Genomic DNA, 23,411 nt, shown 5'->3' on the forward strand with positions numbered 1-23,411 from the left:
GGACCCCCAAAATAGTACCCACTGCAACAGTCCAGTCCTGGGTACACACCACCACCACCCCCCAAAAACCCCCCACCCAACCTAAAATACACCCCTACCCACCTAATGTAAACAGACCAATATATACAAAACAATATATACATATTCTACAACAAAGCAATATTAACAATACAATACACAAAAACCACAAGGCCCAAGTTTGGTTGCCTGCAAGCCCTTTACAATCCATCCATAGAAAACAAAACAAAAGGCTAAGGTGACATGCATAGCCCCCCACCAGGAAGAAGGATGGCAATCCTGATAAAATTAAATTGAAATTTCTCTCCCTTTCAACCTCTAACCCTATCACTATCCCTTCATGAAACTGACCCTATACTCACCCTAAGATATATACACTATCCCTGGCCAAAATAAGGTACTTCACCTTAAGGGCCTAGTACCTAGGGCACATCAAAAGAAAACCCTCTCCACAGGAGAGAAGCCCTACTGGTACCAAGACTGCCATACTCCAAAGACCTAATCTTCCCAAGGTCACCGGTGATATTCCTACAGACCTCAACCTCGGAGAGGATTTTCTGTTGGGTTGACACTAAACACCGTGCGTTCCACGTGTAGTACCTAACCACTAAACTAACTAAGAATAAAGTGCCCCGGTCTCGGCCACCCAGGGACCTGAATGCCCCATAAGCCCACTCCGGATAGGTAAGGCCGGCAAGTTGACTCCAGCCAATGGAAGCGCCCACCCGGTTGTAAACCCCTATATTAAAGGGACAATGAAGCAGGAAGTGGTCCATGCTTTCCAGCGTATCCCCGCACTCTTCTCGGGGACATCCCCGGTCATCAGAGTTCCTACACTTCAGGTTGTCCCTTACATATAGCTTCCCCTGAAAGCAGCGCCAGGCCAAGTCCCAAAACTTCTGGGGGATCCTTTTCATGTTCAAAAGATACAACCCCACCCTCAGATCCCGACCTGGGCAGTCCCTGAGCGCCAGAGGCTTCTGGAAGTGGGTCAACAGAACCCGTTTGTCAAGGAACTGCCTTGACTGGGTCCTGATCTCCCACACTCCCAGACCCCACCGACGTATCGCCTTCAGAGTCGGGGTAGCGTAAGCCGGAAGATATCCATGGGGCGTACGGAGGTCCTTCACTCGCCCTCCTCTCTCCCATTCCTGGAAGAAAGGCCGAAACCATTCCCTGCAGGAGAGTACCCACGGAGAAGCCCTCTCTGACCAGAGGTTTGCGATGTTGGCTTTCAAGAAGGTGTTCGTAAAGAACACCACAGGGTTTACCATAGATAAACCCCCTAGTCTCCTCGTGCGGTACGTAACCTCCCTCTTGACTAGGTTCATCCTGTTCCCCCATAACAGTTGGAAAAACAGGCTGTAGATCCTAGTGTAGTAAGCCTCTGGCAAGATACATACGCTGCCCAGATAGATAAACAAGGGGAGCAGGTACGATTTGATCAGGTGTACCCTTTCCCTGAGGGTCATAGACCAACCCTTCCACTGGTCCACCTTCTGAGCGGCATCCTGGAGCTTACCATCCCAGTTTTTGGTGGGATAATCATCCTGGCCGAATGTGATGCCTAAGACTTTTGCTGATTCTTGGGGCCCTGAGAGGGTGTCCGGGAGATCAAACGTGGGATCCCCCCCTCCCAGCCAGAGACTCTCACACTTATCCCGGTTGATCTTAGACCCGGATGCCTCCGAGTAGCAGTCCACCTCCGACATCACCACATCGACCTCCTCTCTCGAGGAGACGAAAATGGTGACATCATCAGCGTACGCCACCACTCTCTGGGCGACATCCAGCTCCGCCAGACTCATCCCGACTCCCGCCAACGGCCCACAATCTACCCTCCGGACGAAGGGATCGATTGCAAACACGTATAAAAGCGGGCTCAAAGGACAACCCTGACGGACTCCGGATCCCACCTCAAAAGAGCGGCCAGACCACCCGTTCACCAGCGGGAAACTCTCTGCCCCTGCATACAAGATCTTAAGCCAATTAACAAAAGTAGTTGGTAAGCCATATCTCAGGAGGACGGACCAGAGGTACTCGTGGTTCACCCGATCAAATGCTTTGGACTGATCCAAGGACAGCAAGTACCCCTTCCAAAGACCTGCACTACTCCGCTCCACTGCCTCCCTGACACTAAGGACAGCACTTAAGGTGCTTCGGCCTGGAACAGAGCAGTGCTGGGCCCCCGAAAGGAGCCGGGGTGCAAACTTCACCAGCCGATTAAACACTATCTTAGCCAGAAGCTTCCTGTCCACATTGAGAAGAGCTATGGGCCTCCAATTCTCAATACGGCTAGGATCTTTACCCTTTGACAGAAGAATCAGGGATGACCTCCTCATTGACTTTGGCAGAGTGCCCGAGGAGAAACACTCATTGAATACCTCAGTCAAGAGGGGAGCTAAAGACTCCTTAAAGGTCCTGTACCACTCGGATGTTAAGCCATCCGGACCTGGCGACTTCTTAGGGGCGAGCCCCTCGATCGCCAGTCTCACTTCCTCTTCCCTGATTTCTTCTGCCAAAACATCAAGAGAAGGGTCTACCCCTGGCTCAGGAATGGTTTCAGCCAGGAAAGCCGACATCCTGTCTCGATCTAGATCCTTCCCCCCCAAGAGGTGCGAGTAGAAGGATCTGACGACCTCCAAGATCCCTGATCTGGACCGATTCAGAGATCCTGTACTATCAATCAGTCCTGAAATGACTTTACTACTCACTGACATCTTACAGTTTCTGTAAGGGTCGGGCGAGCGGTACTTCCCGAAATCCCTCTCAAAAACCAAAGATGCGTGCCTATCGTACTGACACCTCATCAGCAAGGATTTCACTCTGGAGATATCCTCCCGGCTACCTCCAGTCGAGACAAGGAGCTCGAGTTTCCTCCTCAGACCCTGATACAGGCGGTACCTGTTTAGGGACCTGAGGCTCGAGAGCTGGCGGAAGAACCTCGCAACCCGCTTCTTGAATATCTCCCACCACTCTGACTTACTACTACAAAGGCCCAGTAAAGGTACCTGACTCTGAAGAAAATCCTCAAAGGACTGTCTTATCTCCGCTTCCTCCAGGAGGGACGAATTCAGCTTCCAATAACCTTTTCCCATCCGGGGGGTCTCTGAAACATTCAGGGAAAACAAAATCATACAGTGATCGGAGAACTCCACCTCAACCACGGTCACTGCGGAAGAAACGGCTTCCTCCTTTAAATAAAACCTATCTATCCTAGACCTGCGACTACCTTGATGATAGGTGAAACCCGCGTGGCCCGAGGGGCTCCGGATGTGGGCGTCCTCTAAGCGAGCTTCTCTAGTTATGCTAATCAGTGCCACACTATCACAAGTCAGCGGACTATTGGAGCCTCTCCTATCTTGGGACCTCGTGACATTATTGAAGTCCCCTCCAAAGATCACTTGCCGACTTGTAAAAAGAAAGGGCTTAATCCTCATAAAGAGATCTTTACGGCCCCGCTTAGTTTGCGGGGCGTAGATGTTAATGAGCCGAAGCTCTTGTCCCTTCATGAAGACATCTAAGATCAGGCACCTCCCCATTTCTAATTCAATAACCCGTCGGCATTCAACAGGAGCGGTAAAAAGGACCGCCACCCCACTATACGGCTCAGCCGCAAGAGACCAGTGGGAGGGACCGCGCCTCCACTCTCTTCTGGCTTTTACCAGAGAGGCTAGATCTGACAACCTGGTCTCTTGTAAAAAGAAAATATCGGCTTCAATACGGCCGAGAAAATCAAAGGCTGCGAATTTAGCCGTATCTGACTTTATGCTGGCACAGTTAATAGATGCCAGCGTCAATGGGGTGAGTGCCGCCATACAGGGTGATTAAATTAGACGGCCACACCCTTTACTTTTTCTTTCCCTTCTTTTTAGCCCCCTCATCCCCCGAAGAAGATGAGAGGGCCGGACCACTCTTAGTTCTTTTTTTTGATTCAGTTTGGTCCATTTGATCCCCGTCTACGTCTGGCCCTGGTCTAGCCCTGCCCTCCAAGGAAGAAGCCTTAATAGGACAGGGCCCAGTTCCCCCCAGAGGCTCCTTCTCCCTAGGCACCCCGCCCTCACCTTCCCCCTCCAAGGAGGGGGAGGAGATGGTATCGAGGACGAGGTACGGGTTTGACAGGTCAATCAGAGGGGGGGCAATCAGGCTTCCGTTTTGGACCTGGCCCGTAGTACAGGGAACAGAGGGCTCTGACCTCTTCTTTCTCCCTTTCCTTTTGCCCTTGTCTTTCTTTTTAGGCCTCTCTCCACTCTCCTCATCCACACTTTCATAGTGGGAGGAATCGGAAGTGTCGGCCATATTGCCCTCCTTTTTGCGCAGTCTCCTGACCTCCTCATCCAGCACGTCCTCCTCCAGGGCTTCAGTGGTTACAGGGCCAGCTTCAGGAGCAGGGGCCGGAGCTACCCCCGCCACCTGGGCACTCTCCAGCTCCCTACTCCTCCTCCGATTTTCCTCCCGCCTTAGTTTGGCGGGGCCCTTTTTCCTCCTCACTAGCCCTGTTGCGCCCCCATCCCTGCCCGTGCCCTCCCCAGCTGAGGCAACTTCACAGCTCTCCCCAGCCGGAGCGGCCGCTGCACGGGCGAAGGCGCTAGGACAACGGCTGAAAGGGTGTCCGAGGACACCACACAGATGGCAGCGGATCTGCCTACAGGATGCTGCCAGATGACCCACCCCACCACACAAAGCACAGACCTGCACAGTACAGGCTGCGCTAAAGTGGGTGGGGCTGCCACACCTGTGACAGACCTTAGGCTGCCCCTGGTAGAAGACCTGGATCCTATCACGTCCAAGGAAGGCGGCTGACGGAATGTGGGCAACTGTACTCCCTGAACGCTTGAGTTTGACGGAAAACGTCCAAGCCCCGGACCAGATCCCGTGCTCATCTAAGTTTTTCTTGGGCATGTCCGTCACATCCCCATACCGACCAAGCCAGGTCATGATGTCATAACAAGAAAGCGACTCGTTACGGGTCAAAACGGTCACTTTCTTGACAGAGTTCTGACGGGAAATCGCCTTTACGGCGAAATCCCGCCAGCCGGGCTCGTTCTTCGCCACTTCGTAGTTCGACCAGAAGAGTTCAAGACCCTCTGGCCGAACGAAACTGACGTCAAACTCAGACGAACCATAGGGGTGAATCAGGGCAAAGATGTCATTCGCCCTGAATTCCATCTGAAGGAGGAGCTCAACCACTTTTGCGCGAGGTGGGCACGCATCCTCGCCCCTCCAAATCAGACGGACCACATTCCTACGGTTATTGTCCTGCCCGGGTGTCGGGAGGGACCAGACCACCTCCCCATTTCTCTCTCGAAAAGCCCCCAAACCATGCCTCTCTATCCAGAAAGACAGGTCGACCTCACCCCTTCCCTCTACCTGGATCGACCTGTCACCCCTGCGTAGAGCCTCCAGGAGGCGCTGTTGCAAATGGCCCCCAGGGCCGGACGGAGACGGGGACCCCCCTGAACCCCCGGCAGCGACATTAGCATAGCTCCTGGGAGCAGTCACTGCCGGGGGGGCAGCCGGACCAGACCCAGAGCCAGAACCACTTACAACACCATTCACACCACAACTCTCAACCTCTTTATTTCCAGCCATACTATTACCACTCCCATCAACATTCACTCCACTGACACTCCCACATACACTCCTCTCACCCACAACACTACTACACCCATCAATATCACATCCTACATTCTTGTCCTGACTAACAAATTCTGGGCTGGCTGGGACTTGTAGTATGGCTGGCTTTAGTAAAGCCCTTTGTGCTGGCTTAGCCGCTGCTGGGGTCGACGCCGATGGCTTCTCCTTCATGGCTGCTATCACATCCTGATTCTGGGACTGCCCCACCGGGCGCACCCCAGCTCCTCCCACAGCGCCAGCAGCTGCTTCACCCGACTTCACAGGCTCTGTGGATAATCCCGGCGCCCGGACACTCCCCCCCCTCACAGGGGAGTGCCCTGCAGTGCCGGTAATGCCCACAGTACTCGGGGAACCGCCCCCCGAGCACCCAGGGGCATAACTCGCGCTGCCCACCATGAGCCCATCCTGCCCCTCCCTACCGGCAGGATGGGTGGGCTTCACATCTATTGCGTCTGCAGCTTTTACTGACGCCATGCTGTATCCCCCATGCTGGCTCCGTTCCACCACAGAAACGGAGTCTGGCAGTTTAGAGGACCCAGCAGCCTGAACCAGCTTTGCAGCTGGCCCAGACTGCTGGAAAGGACGGAACACATAATGCACAGTTTCCTGGGTCTTCTGTTTTTTTGCCTTTCTTTTTACTAATGTGTCATCACACTGGTCATCACCAAATGTAAAATTCTGGAGGTGGGCTGGGGACTCCTGCATCACTATAGCCCTCAGCAATCCCCCAGCCTCACTCTCCACATCATCATCCTCACTATCGCTTAGCGGTAGTGCCACCTGAGCCGGCTCTATGTAGCTGTCCTGAGTCTTAGTGGTCTGGGTGTCACAGGGAGTAGGGTCAGGCAATACATCATCCTCCACAACCTGTACACTTTCCTCCAACTTCTTCTCCTCCACCTCCTCCTCCTTTACACCAACACCACCATCCTCTCTTTCTTCACCGCCACTACTCTCCCCATCATCCACCTCCACCTTACCTGGGGATTTCATGGCGGCAAACCGATCCCGGTTCTCCATCTTCTCCCTGAAGAGACCGCTTCCCTCCAGGATCTCTGCTCTCCTCTCCTCCATCTTTGCAATGTCTTTCTTCAGGGCTGCAATCCTCTTTTTCAGTTCCAGTTTATTCTTTTTGGACCCAGAGCATGCCAGATTCTGGGCTCCACGCAGGTCCTCTCTCATCAACCTAAGCTCCCTACCGCAGCGGTCGTATTCCGCAAACCGTGCGGTCATGCGGGAGCAGTAGGTCTCGCTGGACTCTTCGGGCCCTCTCTCAGCCCACAACTCAATACTTTGCCTCCTCGCCTTCCTTCCACTGGATCTCTGGCTGGCACCCATTGCCGGAGGAGCCGAGCCTGCATTGCTGCAGACTCTGCCAGATCTTCTTCCTCCGGCCGGAAAAATGGCTGTCGCTGTTTTCTCTCCACCCCCCGCCAGCCTGGAAGAACGGGGAGTGGAGGCCAGGGGCTCCATGCAGGGAAAACTCTCCCAAGGAGCCTGCCACACCCCTGGGAAAGGTTGGTGAATCACCTGCTCTGCCTCTGGAACTCTGGAGAAACACAAAAAGGGACACACCCAAAGCTGCTTCACACACAACTGCTCCTGGCTACTGTGTTCCACAGGAAGCGCTCCCTGCTGACACCTCTGTCCATGTCAGGAACTGTCCAGAGAAGGAGCAAATCCCCTTAAAACCATCCTGCTCTGGACAGTTCCTGACATGGGCAGAGGTGTCAGCAGAGAGCACTGTGGTCAGACAGAAAGGAAATTCAAGATGAAAACAACTTTCTCTGTAGTTTACAGCAGCTGATAAGTTCTGGAAGGATTAAGATTTTTAAACTGAAGTAATTTACAAATCTGTTTAACTTTCTGGCACCACTTGATTAAAAAAAAAAAAAAAAAAAAAGTTTTCCAGTGGAGTACTCCTTTAAGTGTCTGATCGCTGAGACCCTCCGCAGTCTCCGGCACCCTGGCAGTCCCCAGAAAGGGAGTGTGTCAACAGCTCCATGTATCTCTATGGGAGAGCCGGAGATACAGTGTTCGTGTATCTCCGGCTGTCCCATAGAGATACATGGAGGGGGCGTGTTGGCCCCCGCTTCATACAGGGCTGGACACGCCCTCTTCCTGGGGACTGACAGGGTGCCCTGCTGGAGATGGCAGGTGGTCCAAGCGACCCCTCCCCCGATCAGACACTTATACCCTTTCCTTTGGTTAGGGGATAAGTGTTCTTGCACTGGAATACTCCTTTAACTTTGCCCCCCCCCCCCCCCTAATAAAACAGTAACCAAAATATTTTTTAGGAGATAATGACTGCTCATTGTTTATATTACAGGTATACCTTCAAGGCCACCGGATCGCGTCCAAGTCTCAACTTTCCCTGTACGTTAGATAGGTCAGTGCATTTCTACTATTTTTATTCTGTTTATTTCAGTCAAAAGAAGAAAAGGTTTTTAAATAGAAGTACAGTGACCCCCCCCCCCCCGACCTACGATGGCCCCGACATACCATATATATATATACAGTGACCCCTCCCCCCGACCTACAATGTCCCCGACATACCATATATATATACAGTGACCCCCCCGACCTACGATGGCCCCGACATACCATATATATATACAGTGACCCCCCGACCTACGATGGCCCCGACATACCATATATATACAGTGACCCCCCTGACCTACGATGGCCCCGACATACCATATATATACAGTGACCCCCCTGACCTACGATGGCCCCGACATACCATATATATATATATACAGTGACCCCTCCCCCCGACCTACAATGGCCCCGACATACCATATATATACAGTGACCCCCCGACCTACGATGGCCCCGACATACCATATATATACAGTGACCCCCCTGACCTACGATGGCCCCGACATACCATATATATACAGTGACCCCCCGACCTACGATGGCCCCGACATACCATATATATACAGTGACCCCCCTGACCTACGATGGCCCCGACATACCATATATATATATATATACAGTGACCCCTCCCCCCGACCTACAATGGCCCCGACATACCATATATATACAGTGACCCCCCGACCTACGATGGCCCCGACATACCATATATATATACAGTGACCCCTCCCCCCGACCTACAATGGCCCCGACATACCACATATATATACAGTGACCCCACCCGGGGGCCATCACATAAACGGCTATCCTGCAGCGTAGACTGCTTCAGCTGCCACCGGATAGCCGTTTACGGTGCCCCGTGTGGTCCGCTGACGATCACTTACCTGTCCTCGGGGCCCCGGCGCGTCCTCTTCGGGATCCTCTGCATCGTCAGCGCTCTCCTCCAACGTCATCGCGTCGCTGCGCGCGCCGTCCCGTCATCCAATAGGAGCGGCGTGCATAGCGACGTGATGGCGGCGACGGAGAGTGAGGATGCCGGGGAAGCAGAGACCTTGCCGGAGCGTCGGGGACACCTCGGGGACGCGGCGACAGCGAAGGATGGCGACATCCAGGGCAGCGGTGACGGTCCGGAGCGGCGGGGACAGGTGAGTACAACTTCCTATACCAGTGGTCTTCAACCTGCGGACCTCCAGATGTTGCAAAACTACAACTCCCAGCATGCCCGGACAGCCGTTGGCTGTCCGGGCATGCTGGGTGTTGTAGTTTTGCAACATCTGGAGGTCCGCAGGTTGTAGTCCAATGTCCTATACTTTACATTGCACGGATCCCTCAACATGCGATGGTTTCAACAAATGATGGTCCATTTGGAACGGATTACCATCGTATGTTGAGGGACCACTGTAATTTACAAATCAGTTTAACTTTCTGGCGCCACTTTCTGATCTTTTCCAGTGGAGTACTTCTTTAAGTGTCTGATCTTATACCTGATCCTTTGGTTAGGGGATAAGTGTTCTTGCACTGGAATACTCCTTTAACTTTGCCCCCCCCCCAATAAAACAGTAACTAAAATATTTTTTGGGAGATAATGACTGCTCATTGTTTATATTACAGGTACACCTTCAAGGCCACCGGATCGCGGCCAAGTCTCAACTTATCCTTTACATTAGATAGGTCAGTGCATTTCTACTATTTTTATTCTGTTTATTTCATATATATATATATATATATATATATACTAGCTGAGTACTCGGCGTTGCCCGGTTTTTCCTTCCTAATCCTTGTTGAGGACGAAAATAAACAAAGGAGGAAACTTTTGACTTCATATCCCGTCCTCATTTATTGTTGTCATATCCCAACCCCATATCCCGACCTCCTATCCCGACCTCCTATCCCGACCTCCTATCCCGACCTCCTATCCCGACCTCCTATCCCGACCTCCTATCCCGACCTCCTATCCCGTCCTCCTATCCCGTCCTCCTATCCCGTCCATCTATCCCGACCTCCTATGTCGACCACCTATCCCATCTTCCTATGCAGTCCTCCTATCCCGTCCTCCTATCCTGACCTCCTGTCCAGACATCCTATCCCGTCCTCCTATCCCGTCCTCCTATCCCATCCATCTATCCTGACCTCCTATCCCGACCTCCTATCCCGTCCATCTATCCCGACCTCCTATCCCCGCCTCCTATCCCGGCCTCCTATCCCGGCCTCCTATCCCGACCTCCTATCCCGACCTCCTATCTCGACCTCCTATCTCGACCTCGTATCTCGACCTCGTATCTCGACCTCGTATCTCGACCGCGTATCTCGACCTCCTATCCCGTCCTCCTATCCCGTCCATCTATCCCGACCTCCTATCTCGACCACCTATCCCATCTTCCTATGCAGTCCTCCTATCCCGTCCTCCTATCCTGACCTCCTGTCCAGATATCCTATCCCGTCCTCCTATCCCGTCCTCCTATCCCATCCATCTATCCCGACCTCCTATCCCGACCTCCTATCCCGTCCATCTATCCCGACCTCCTATCCCGACCTCCTATCCCGGCCTCCTATCCCAGCCTCCTATCCCGGCCTCCTATCCCGACCTCCTATCCTGACCTCCTATCTCGACCTCCTATCTCGACCTCCTATCTCGACCTCCTATCCCGACCTCCTATCCCGACCTCCTATCCCGACCTCCTATCTCGACCTCCTATCTCGACCTCCTATCCCGACCTCCTATCTCGACCTCCTATCCCGACCTCCTATCCTGTCATCATATCTCAACCTCATATCCCGACCTCCTATCTAGACCTCGTATCTCGACCTCGTATCTCGACCTCCTATCCTGTCCTCCTATCCCATCCTCCTATCCCGACCTCCTATCTCGACCTCCTATCTCGACCTCCTATCCCGTCATCATATCTCGACCTCATATCCCGACCTCCTATCCCGTCCCCTCAATGCAAGCCTACGGGAGGGGGTGTGATAGCTGTGGTCGCCTGTAATCAGACCCGGAGCGAACACGCTCCGGGGACTGATGACAAACGGGGTGCCGCGTGCATGATCCCGGGCGTCCCCAGTGGCGGGACCCCCGCGATCAGGCATCTTATCCCCTATCCTTTGGATAGGGGACAAGATGTGTGAGCACTGGAGAACCCCTTTAACACAAATATGGATTCTACATAGAATCTATTATTGCTCTAAGATGTTACACAAAATGGGGAAACAACTGGGAGGAAAAATTTTTGGTTTTGTTAATCTGTATTAAAACAAATATGAAAATAAAAAAATATATATTATAAAAAAAATAAAACTTAGGAACGCTTTTACTTATGAAAGTGATTCTGAGATTGTTTTTTCGTGAGATATTGTACTTTACATCAGTGGTAAATTTTGATTGATAAATTTAGCGTTTTTTTGTAAAAAAAAAAAATCCAAAATTCGGCAAAAAAATGAAAAATTAGCATTTTTCTAGAGGTTACATTTTCTGCTAGTACGATAAATAGTCCTACCGCACCAAATTAATGATTGATTCACATCTACAATATGTCTACTGTGTGTTCCCATCATTTGATAAACATTCTTTAACTTTTTTTAAATGTTAAAAGGTTTATAAGTTTAGCAGCAATTTTCCAGATTTTCAAGAACATTTTAAAATCAGATTTTTCAGCGACCAGTTCAGTTCTGAAGTGGAATTGAGGGGCCTGTATGTTAGATACCCCCATATATCACCCCATTTTATAAACTGCACCCCTTAAAGTAGTCAGAATAATAAAGAAGTTTATTAACCCTTTAGGCAGTTCACAGAAATGAAAGCAAAGTTGAGGCTGAATTTTAATAATTTTTTTCATTTTAATCCTTTTTTTTTCTGTAACGCAGTAGGTGTTGACAGAGAAATACAACTCAAGATTTTACTTGTACTTAGAAATATCCCATATGTGGCCTTTGTGCGCTACGTGTCTCTCACACAGGCCTCAGACATGAAGGCGTGCTGTCTGGATTTGGGGGCGTCCTTTTGGTTTAGGACATTTTGTTGGCATCATATAAAGTCGCAGAGGCCTTGGGGTGCAAAAATATTTTTGGGGAGACAAGTTGATGCTTTCGTTGATACTGTTAAGGTTGGCTGCTGGTTAGGCCTTAAAATGTGTCTACACAAGAAATAAACACCAGACAAAAAGTTGGTATCAATCTCCTTCTCAGCAGAAGTTTAGCTCACACTGGCTAAGGAGTCCCAAGGAGTTCTGTTTATTATACGGAAGTACATTGGTTTTTACAGTTGACAGAAAGTGGAGGTTAGTTATCACATCAAAATCATCATGTTATATTTTGATTGGTTATTTGAGTATTGCGTCTGTATATATTAGCATTTTAAGCATTCATTTGTTTCTTAACCATAGGTCACTTATGTTGCCGTTTCCCTATTCTACCAGAAAATTCCGGATGTATTCATCCTTCTGCACAGTCTATATTTCTTCAGATGTTTTGTCTCTATCTTCCAACTACTTCTTTATCTTGCGTCTTTTGGCCTCGCCCCAAGGTCTTCATCTTAGTTACAAGCAAATAGCAAGCTGATATGTCTCACAAGGAAAATAATGTTTTTCTGCTGCATATTCGCATATAAATCTATTTTTAATAGACATATATATATACATATATAATCGTTTTTTGTTTTATTTTTATGAGGTGGTAAACATAAAAAAAAATCTATTGCGGTTGTTTTTTATAAAAAAAATGTTTAGGTCGTTCGTCATGCGGTATAAATGAAATGTAACTTTACTCTGCTGGTTGATACAGTTATGGCGATACCAAATTTCTATACTTTTTTATATTTTAGTTCATTTTATAGCAAAAAAAACTATTTTTGTTAAAGAAAAATCACGTTTGTAAGTCACCGTATTCTGTGAGCCATAACTTTTTTTATTTTTTCACTGACGCAATTGTGTCGGGACATGTTTTTCACATTTTTTTTTTCACATTTTACTTTTTACTATTATACACATAATTCAATGGAGTAGACATCTGTACTCCATTAAATTATGCCTATGTCTGTCATAGATATAGGATAGATCAGTCACTACCTTAGGTAAAGACTGATCTGTTGCCATGACAATGGAGGCCACTGTCAGACCTCCGGTTGCCATGGCAACCATCGGCGCTCTGCTTTCACTTTGCAGAGTGCCGATCGGTGACAGAGGGAGCTCCCTCCCTTTGTTACCCTAATAGACGCTGTGGTCACAGCCACATGGGCCCTCCTGACCACCGATCACTTCACTGTGTGGAGAGGGGGAAGGAGGAGACCCCCGCCAGATCCCTGCTATTGGTCTGTCTGTACTGACGGACCAATAGCAGCGATCGCCGGCCGGGGACTGTTGCGATTGGTCCCACAGCCGAGCTCAATAAACTGTCACAGCGCCCGGCGGCTGTTTATTTCCATGAGGTACATGTACCTGATGTTGCGGAAAGTCACTGCTATTTTACGTAAACGGGTTAAAAAATAAAGACTTCTGTATCTGCACTTTACCTGCGCTGGACTTCTGCTTTTCTGGTTTCCATTTGGGTGGGTGCTGCCCAACACCATCCGCGATGCAGAGGGATTATCGGGTGATATATTTTTACTATTTTTATTTTATTTATTTCATATATATATATATATATATATATATATATATATATATACACCGTACATATATATATATATATATATATATATATATATATATATATATATATATGCGTGTGTGTTATATATCATGATTACTAGTATGATTAAGTATAATAAAGTATAATAGTATAATAGAGTATAATAATAATAGAGTATAATAAAGTATGATAGAGTATGATTAAGTATAATAAAAGTATAATGGAGTACAATAAAGTATGATAAAAAGTAGAGGAAAATAAAATATGATAAAAAGTAATAGAGTATGCAACAGAGTATAATAAAGTATGATAGAGTATGATTAAGTATAATAAAGTATAATAGAGTATAATAATGTATGATAAAAAGTAATAGAGTATAATAAAATATGATAAAAAGTAACAGAGTATGAATATAACAGAGTATAATAAAGTATAATAGAGTATAATAAAGTATAATAGAGTATGTAACAGAGTATAATAAAGTATAATAGAGTATGATAAAGTATAATAGAGTATGTAACAGAGTATAATAAAGTATAATAGAGTATGTAACAGAGTATAATAAAGTATAATAGAGTATGTAACAGAGTATAATAAAGTATAATAGAGTATGATAAAGTATAATAGAGTATAATAGAGTATGATAGAGTATAATAGAGTATGTAACAGAGTATAATAAAGTATAATAGAGTATAATAAAGTATACTAGAGTATGATAAAGTATAATAGAGTATAATAAAGTATAATAGAGTATGATAAAGTATAATAGAGTATGATAAAGTATAATAGAGTATAATAGAGTATGATAGAGTATAATAGAGTATGTAACAGAGTATAATAAAGTATAATAGAGTATAATAAAGTATACTAGAGTATGATAAAGTATAATAGAGTATGATAGAGTATAATAGAGTATGTAACAGAGTATAATAAAGTATAATAGAGTATAATGATAAAGTATAATAGAGTATAATAAAGTATAACAGAGTATGTAACAGAGTATAATAAAGTATAACAGAGTATGTAACAGAGTATAATAAAGTATAACAGAGTATGTAACAGAGTATAATAAAGTATAACAGAGTATGTAACAGAGTATAATAAAGTATAATAGAGTATGATAAAGTACAAGAGGAGCAGTCGGTTGTAGGATATCTGCAGTGTTGTTACTGTGTGTCAGTGATATTGCATTGCTTTGTATTATTCCTGTTTTTAATGGGCAATATAATGTTGTGCTGCCACCTACTGGTGAAGCTTTGTAAGCTGGTTATGAGAGAGGACCAGATACCGACCACCATGGCACATTGCATTATATCAGTGTTTTCCAAACAAGAGATGTAGTTCTGCAACAGCTGGAGACACACCGTTTGTAAAACACTGCATTGCATTATAGAGCAGTCTTGTGTGTGGGAGCCTCCCTAAGGTTGCGTTCAGTACTCCAGTAATTCCTCCTGAATTCTCCGCTCGCAATTAACGCTCATCTCCTCTGCCTATTGACTTTAATGTTTTTTCTGCTGTCCTGTTCACAATGCGGAAATTGTGCTAGCGGAATTCCGACGCTGAATTCTGTTCCGCTTGAAGAAAGAACATGCTCATTCTTCAAGCGGAATCCGCTAGCAGAAATCAATAGAAGTCAATGGTAAAAAAAAAATTCCGCCCGACATCGGTTCCGCACAGAATTTCCGCAGAATTTGCGCGGAATTCACGCAGAAGTGGCTGAAAAACGCTTCACTTCTTTCTCTCCCATTTCTGCAAGCAATTCCGTGCAAATTCCGCACAAATTTCGCGCAAATTTTGGGCAAAAATAAAATTATTTTTTCCGCCCCGAAATTTTTCAGCGTGAATTCCTATTGATTTGCCCAGTGTGAACGCACCCTAAAGCAGCCTCATTTCCCAGACTAGCTTGTCCCCTCCAAAGGATAGGGGATAAGATGTTAGATCGCGGGGGTCCCGCTGCTGGGGACCCCCGGGATCTCGGCTGCAGCACCCACCTGTACGGTTTCCGGCAACGCTGGAGGCTTTGGATCCCGACCACAATGGCGGAAGGGCGTGACGTCCATCACCCCCCCTCCCATAGACTTGCACTGAGGGGGCGGGGCGTGACGTCACACAGATCGGAGTCGTGACATCATGCTCTTCCGCCATTGTGGTCGGGATCCGAAGCCTCCAGCGTTGCCGGAAGCCGTACAGGTGGGTGCTGCAGCCGAGATCCCAGGGGTCCCCAGCAGCGGGACCCCCGTGATCTGACATCTTATCCCCTATCCTTTGGATAGGGGATAAGATGTCTAGGGGCGGAGTACCCCTTTAAGGACACAGCCTTTTTTTTGCAATTCTGACCACTATCACTTTATGCATTAATAACTTTTACCGATTATTCTGATTCCGAGATTGTTTTTTCGTGACATATTCTACTTTAACAAAGTGGTAAATTTTCATTGTTACTGGCATCCTTTTTTTGGTGAAAAATCCCCAAATTTCATAAAAATTTTGAAAATTTTGCATTTTTCTAACTTTGAGACTCTCTGCTTGTAAGGAAAATGGATATTCCAAATAAATTATATATTGATTCACAAATACAATATGTCTACTTTTATGTTTGCATCATAAAGTTGACATGTTTTTACTTTTGGAAGACACCAGAGGGGTTCAAAGTTCAGCAGCAATTTTCCAATTTTTCACAAAATTTTCTAAATCGGAATTTTTCAGGGACCAGTTCAGTTTTGAAGTGGATTTGAGGGGTCTTCATATTAGAAATACCCCATAAATGACCCCATTATAAAAACTGCACCCCCATAGTATTCAAAATGACATTCAGAAAGTGTGTTAAAATGAAGGAGAAAATTAAAAATCTTCATTTTTTACACTCTTATGTTCTTGTAGACCCAGTTTTTGCAATTTTACAAGGGGTAAAAGGAAAAAAATTTTGTAACCCAATTTCTTTCGAGTAAGGAAATACCTCATAGGTGGATGTCAAGTGCTCTGTGGGTGCACTACAAGGTTCAGGAGGGAAGGAGCAACAAGGGGATTTTGGAGAGTAAGTTTTTCTGAAATGGTTTTTGGTGGGCATGTCACATTTAGGAAGCCCCTATGGCATACTATTTTGGAAACTATACCCCTAAAGGCACGTAACAAGGGGTCCAATGAGCCTTAATACCTCACAGGTGTTTGAGACTTTTCGTAAAAAAAAATTTCACTAAAATGCTGGTTTCCCCCAAATGTTACCTTTTTGCAAGGGGTTATAGGAGAAAATGCCACCCAAAATTTGTAACCCCATCTCTTCTGAGTATGGAAATACCCCATGTGTGGACGTCAAGTACACTACTGGCGCACTACAATGCTCAGAAGAGAAGAAGTCACATTTGGCTTTTGGAAAGCAAATTTTGCTGAAATGGTTTTTGGGGGGCATGTCACATTTAGGAAGCCCCTATGGTGCCAGAACAGTGGAAAAAAACACATGGCATACTATTCTGGAAACGACACGCCTCAAGGAACGTAACAAGGGGTACAATGAGCCTTAACACCCCACAGGTGTTTGACAAATTTCCGCTAAAGTTGGACAGGAAAATAAAAAATTAGATTTTTTTTCACTAAAATGCTGATGTTACCCTAAATTTTTCATTTTCACAAGGGGTAATTGGAGAAAAAGCCTCCCAAAATGTGTAACCCCATTTCTTCTGAATATGGAAATACCCCATATGTGGATGTAAAGTGCTCTGCGGGCGAAATACAATGCTCAGAAGAGAAGGAGCGACATTGGGCTTTTGGTGAGAGAATTTGGTTGGAATAGAAGTCAGGGCCATGTGCATTTACAAAGCCCCCCGTGGTGCCAGAACAGTGGACCCCCCCCCCCCCCCACATGTGACCCCATTATGGAAACTACACCCCTCACAGAATTTAATAAGGGGTTCAGTGAACATTTACACCCCACTGGCGTTTGACAGATCTTTGGAACAGTGGGCTGTGCAAATGCATTTTCACGGACCACTGTTCCAAAAATCTGTCATAAATGCTCACTGTACCCCTTATTACATTACATGAGGGGTGTAGTTTCCAAAATGGGGTCACATGTGGGGGGTCCACTGTTCTGGCACTATGGGGGCTTTGTAAACACATATGGCCTTCAATTTCGGACACATTCTCTCTCCAAAATCCCAATGGCGCTCCTTCTCTTCTGAGCATTGTAGTTCGCCCGCAGAGCGCTTTACATCCTACTCAGAAGAAATGGGGTTACAAATCTTGTGGGGCTTTTTTTCCTATTCTCCCTTGTGAAAATGAAAAATGTAGGGTAACACCAGCATTTTAGTGAGAAATAGTTTTTTCATTTTCACATCCAACTTGGTGGGGTGTTAAAGCTCACTATACCCCTTGTTACATTCTGTGACATTTTGTGTATATGACAGAACCGCTGTAAAATCAGCCACCCCTGTGCAAATCACCAATTTTGACCTCAAATGTACATAGTGCGCTCTCACTCCTGAGCCTTGTTGTGCGTCCGCAGAACATTTTACGTCCACATATGGGGTATTTCCGTTACAAATTTTGGGGGTCTTTTTTTTCCTTTTACCACTGAAAATTTAAAGTATGGGGCAACACCAGCATGTTAGTGTAAAAAGAATTTTTTTTTACCCTAGCATGCTGGTGTAGACCCCAACTTTACCTTTTCATAAGGGGAAAAAGGAGAAAAAGCCCCCCAAAATTTGTAACACAATTTCTCCCGAGTACAGAGATACCCCATATGTGGCCCTAAACTGTTTCCTTGAAATACGACAGGGCTCCGAAGTGAGAGTGTGCCATGTGTATTTGAGGCCTAAATTGGGGATTTGAATCCGCCACAAAAATACCCCACGGCAGTGTTTCCCACTGTCTCCAGCTGTTGTAAAACTCCCAGCATGGCTGGACAGTCAGTGGCTGTCCAGCAATACTGGGAGTCGTTGTTTTTCAACAGTTGGAGGCTCTGTTTTGGAAACACTGCCGTACAAGACGTTTTTTTTTTATTGGGGGGAGGGGGGCTGTGTAGGGTTATGTGTATATGTAGTGTTTTACTTTTTATTTTGTGTAGGTGTAGTGTATTGTTTTTAGGATACATTCACACGGTTGGGTTTACAGTAAGTTTGAGCTGGGATATGAGGACGGGATATGAGGTCGGGATATGCGGACAGGATATGAGGACGGGATATGAGGTCGGGATATGAGGTCGGGATATGAGGTCGGTATATGAGGTCGGGATATGAGGTCGGGATATGAGGTCGGGATATGAGGCCGGGATATGAGGTCGGGATATGAGGATGGGATATGAGGATGGGATATGAGGACGGGATATGAGGTCGGGATATGAGGGCGGGATATGAGGGCGGGATATGAGGTCGGGATATGAGGTCGGGATATGAGGTCGGGATATGAGGTCGGGATATGAGGTCGGGATATGAGGCCGGGATATGAGGTCGGGATATGAGGATGGGATATGAGGATGGGATATGAGGACGGGATATGAGGTCGGGATATGAGGGCGGGATATGAGGACGGGATATGAGGACGGGATATGAGGACGGGATATGAGGACGGGATATGAGGACGGGATATGAGGATGGGATATGAGGACGGGATATGAGGATGAGATATGAGATTGGGATGGGATATGTGTGTTGTACCTTTTTATTTTAATTGTATCCATATTGGATTGTGGCAGCGCCCATTTTCTCTGAAGGAAGAGTTATAGGGAGAGTGCTTCATTGATGTTATACTCCATGAGTGTTGGGAGGAACGTCCGCTTTTAATGATCCCCATGATTGGGTCTTTATGTCTGTTGTGGCTGCAGATGCATAACCCAATCTGGTGATCTAATTTACTTAACTTGCCTTGACTGATGGAAGATATAACATAGGTGGCCTCTCCTTGTGAGTTTGTTTGTGGGTCATAAGGGGAATTGCCATGACCACCAGCCAGACCGTAATTTAACTTTCGAATGGTCTATCCAGTTGGCTGCCACGGGTATCACCGGTACCATGTAGGTTATATATATAAGGTCACGTGTTCAGAATAAAGAAATAAGTTTAACCCTGATATTTCTTCCTTGACATTTGTAGAATGCTGTACGACGAGCCCGACATCCTCAAACCACAGTAAGATCATTTTTTTTATTGTGTTTTCTTTTTCCTCCTCTTAGTTTTCATCTTCCATTTCTGAATGCTGGATTTGTTCTAGAAAAAATAACATATGACTTCAATTAAAGAGCTATTCAAGCTGTAGAGTAAAAAATAAAAAAAATTGCCCCAAATGCATTAAAATAACAAAGCAAAAGTTACTTACGCCGATCCCCCGATCAGGCTTCGGTCTGCACCTCGGTCTTAGTTTTGGAGCGGGCAAAACATGATCAGCTCAGCCAATCAAGTCATGTGCCATACTTTGGGCATTGTGGCTTCCATAACTAAGTAGTGACGACTGATGTATGGTACGTTACTGCTGAGGCCACTGATTGGCTGCTTCGGTCATGTGACACCCACTGGGATGCTGACTGGAGCCTGAGCAGGGGGATCAGTGGCAGGATCAGAGGTGATTTTAATAATGGTATTTGGAGTCCTTTTTTTGAAAAGCGCCTAAAAGCTGGATAACCCCATAAAAGTCGCTTATTGTCAGAAACAGCGCCCCCTTTTGTCCAAGAGTTGTGTCCTGTACTGCAGCTCAGAGCCAAGAACTTCAAGATTGAGCTGCAGTACCAGACAGAACCTATAGATTATAGGTGATGTTTTTTTGGCAACTAAGTAAAACTTTTTTCTAATCTAATATAAAAGAAGTTGTCTGATCAGTCAACCAATGGGTTAGAAGGATCCCCTGATAATAATCGGATCTCAGTAAAGCTAGCAATCAGCTGTAATCTGTGGAGGAACCACAGAAGCAAATGTTCAGATTCCCTACAGCACCACCAAAGGGGAAATTAGGTATTACACACATCTCATTGAAAACGATGGGCTGTCTATACAGTACATGAATGTGCCCAGTCCTCCACAGCTACAGATACTTTGTAGTTCCTCTATATGTGGTGCTTGTGGTGGGCAGCAGAATGTACAACACTACAGAAATAGTTACCAGCACATAGTGACACAAACCTCCACAAAAAGTGTAAAAAAAATGAATAAAATGAAAAAAAATATATATATATATGTATATATTAAAAGGTATTCCCTTGTTTAGGAGAAGAGACGTGCTAACAGTATCTCCTTGGATGGCCCCAATTGTCTGGCAAGGAACCTTCAATAAAGATCTACTCAATGCTCAATTTCATCAGATCGATGTCCGTGTTGGTCTTACAGTATTTGCCATAAAAAAGTAAGTTTTCTTTTGCTGATGTTTTTCCTCCCTTATTAAACTTCCCAATACTTTTAGAATGGGTCTTCACGTTGTGTCCTAGTAAAAGCCGCCTTCTTTACCACCTATGGTAGAATTCTTCTAATCTAGGCAGCTCCAAAAAGCATCTTGGTACGGGATTCTTAATTGTTAATTTTTTTTGTGCCATTTCTACACAATGATGTTGATTGTTTCAATTGCTATTTCAAAACCTAATAGATGTAATGGACTTAAATTTGTTTGTGTTATTTTGATGGTAGGATGATTATTACCACTTGGTCATTAGATTTACATTCCACCATAACGCTCTTCATTGTTTTTGCCCTTTAGATACGTCAGGTTCCTTAATAAATTTATCGAGTCGGCTGAGAAGTTCTTCATGGTTGGACACAAGGTCAATTATTATGTGTTCACAGATCGGGCCAATGAGATTTCTAATTTCACCCTCGCCGAAGGTAGACAACTGGTCATCTTGGAGGTTCCGGCCTATGAAAGGTGGCAGGATGTCTCCATGAGACGTATGGAGATGATCCGAGACTTCTCCATTAAGCGCTTTGTCAATGAGGTGGATTACTTGGCGTGTGTAGATGTGGACATGGTGTTCTTGGATTACGTTGGGGTAGAAATCTTAAGCAAAGTTTTTGGAGCTTTACATCCTGGATTCTTCGATAAAACCCGAAGAGAATTCACCTACGAGCGCAGGCCACAGTCCAGCGCCTACATACCATTTGAAGCTGGAGATTTTTACTATGCAGGTGGATATTTTGGAGGTGTAATAGAAGAGGTCGTCAGGTTGACCAACTACTGTCACCAGGCAATGATGGCCGACAAGCAGAAAAATATGGAGGCGCTCTGGCATGACGAGAGTTATTTAAATAAGTATTTTCTGTTACATAAACCGACCAAAATCCTGTCACCGGAATATATATGGAACAATTATTACGGATCTCCGGCTGCTGTACAGACCAAAAGGTTCCTTGGTGTAGACAAAAATTACGAAGAGGTCAGATTTTAAGAATGGTTTGAAGGGGCACAAAAACAAAAAAAAAAATGGCCCAATCTTATGAAGAAAGACAAGGATGGTGTTCTCCATGTATGTAGGGTGTAAGGACATGGGCCATTAGTGTTGGTAAGATCTGGCCCTCTGTGGGCTCTTTTAAACTTGGGCCCTTCACATGGGCCAAAGCAAGAATGTGACATTGCCAAAATTACAGATCAAGTAATTCCATGTATGTAAATTAAATGTGTCAACAGATAAACAAACGTTCCAACAAATGGATACAGCAGATAAATATGTAATTTATTTTATACATGCAAAGCAAAGAGGCTCAATGTAGTGATAAATCATATAAACCCTATAAATAGGTACATTCACCAAACTACAAAAACAACTAAATCTGTAATATAATCTATACATGCAAAAAAAAGACACAACATAGTGATAAATTATACAAACCCATAGGTTCTACACATTAACCCCTTAAGGACTCAGGGTTTTTTCATTTTTTCATTTGACATTTTTCCTCCTTACCTTTAAAAAATCATAACTCTTTCAGTTTTTCACCTAAAATTCTATGTGACAGCTTATTTTTTGCGCCACCAATTCTACTTTGTAGTGACATCAGTCAATTTACCCAAAAATGTACAGAAAAACGGGAAAAAAAATCATTGTGCGACAAAATTGAAGAAAAAACACTATTTTGTTACTTTTGGGGGCTTCCGTTTATACGCAGTACATTTTTCTGTAAAAATGACACCTTATATTTATTCTGTAGGTTCAAACGGTTAAAATGATACCCTACTTGTATACTTTTGATTTTGTCGTACTTCTGAAAAAAATCATAACTAGAAGCAGTAAAATTTATATGTTAAAAATTGTCATTTTCTGACCCCTATAACTTTTTTCTTTTTATGGGGATGGGATGGTGTGAGGGCTCATTTTTTGCACCGTGATCTATAGTTTTTATCGGTACCATTTTTGTTTTGATCGTACTTTTTGATCACTTTTTATACATTTTTTTATGGTTTGAAATGTGACCAAAAATAAGCTATTTTGGACTTTGGATTTTTTTTGCACGTACGCCATTGATCGTGCGGCTTATTTAATTATATAATTTTATAGTTTGGACATTTAGGCACGAGGTGATACCACATATGTTTGTATTTATTTTTATTTACATGTTTAATTTTTTATTATGGGAAAAGGGGGGTGTTTTGAACTTTTGTTCAGGAAAGGGTTAATACATATTTTTTAACTTTTTTTACACTAATTTTTTTTGCAGTGTTATAGCCCTCATAGAGGGCTATAGCACTGAACACTTTGATTCATTGCACAGATCTCTGCCATGGGTTACCATGGCAGCGATCAGTGTTATGGGCACTTGACTGCTCCTGCCTGGATCTCAGGCACGGAG

At 45.4% G+C, this 23,411-nt stretch overlaps 1 protein-coding gene across 8 annotated transcripts in view; it reads left to right on the forward strand.

The window, feature by feature from the left end:
- Nucleotides 1-23,133, forward strand: part of LOC130291093 (histo-blood group ABO system transferase-like) — a 78,343-nt gene extending 55,210 nt beyond the window's left edge. For 3 of the 8 annotated variants that reach the window (XM_056539490.1, XM_056539492.1, XM_056539491.1), the window contains 5 exons: nt 7,985-8,044; nt 9,646-9,705; nt 19,740-19,775; nt 20,845-20,979; nt 21,328-23,133. In XM_056539490.1, the coding sequence (XP_056395465.1) occupies nt 7,985-8,044; nt 9,646-9,705; nt 19,740-19,775; nt 20,845-20,979; nt 21,328-22,012 (976 nt within the window). In that variant the 3' untranslated portion in view covers nt 22,013-23,133. Of the gene's footprint in view, nt 1-7,983; nt 8,045-9,645; nt 9,706-12,216; nt 12,309-13,235; nt 13,618-16,644; nt 16,691-19,739; nt 19,776-20,844; nt 20,980-21,327 lie in introns of those variants that run through there. The other 5 variants (XM_056539495.1, XM_056539493.1, XM_056539496.1 and 2 more) reach the window with 5 other exon arrangements.
- Nucleotides 23,134-23,411: the final 278 nt, after the last annotated feature.

This window comes from Hyla sarda, chromosome 9, assembly GCF_029499605.1.
Source record: "Hyla sarda isolate aHylSar1 chromosome 9, aHylSar1.hap1, whole genome shotgun sequence".
Lineage (NCBI taxonomy): Eukaryota > Metazoa > Chordata > Amphibia > Anura > Hylidae > Hyla > Hyla sarda.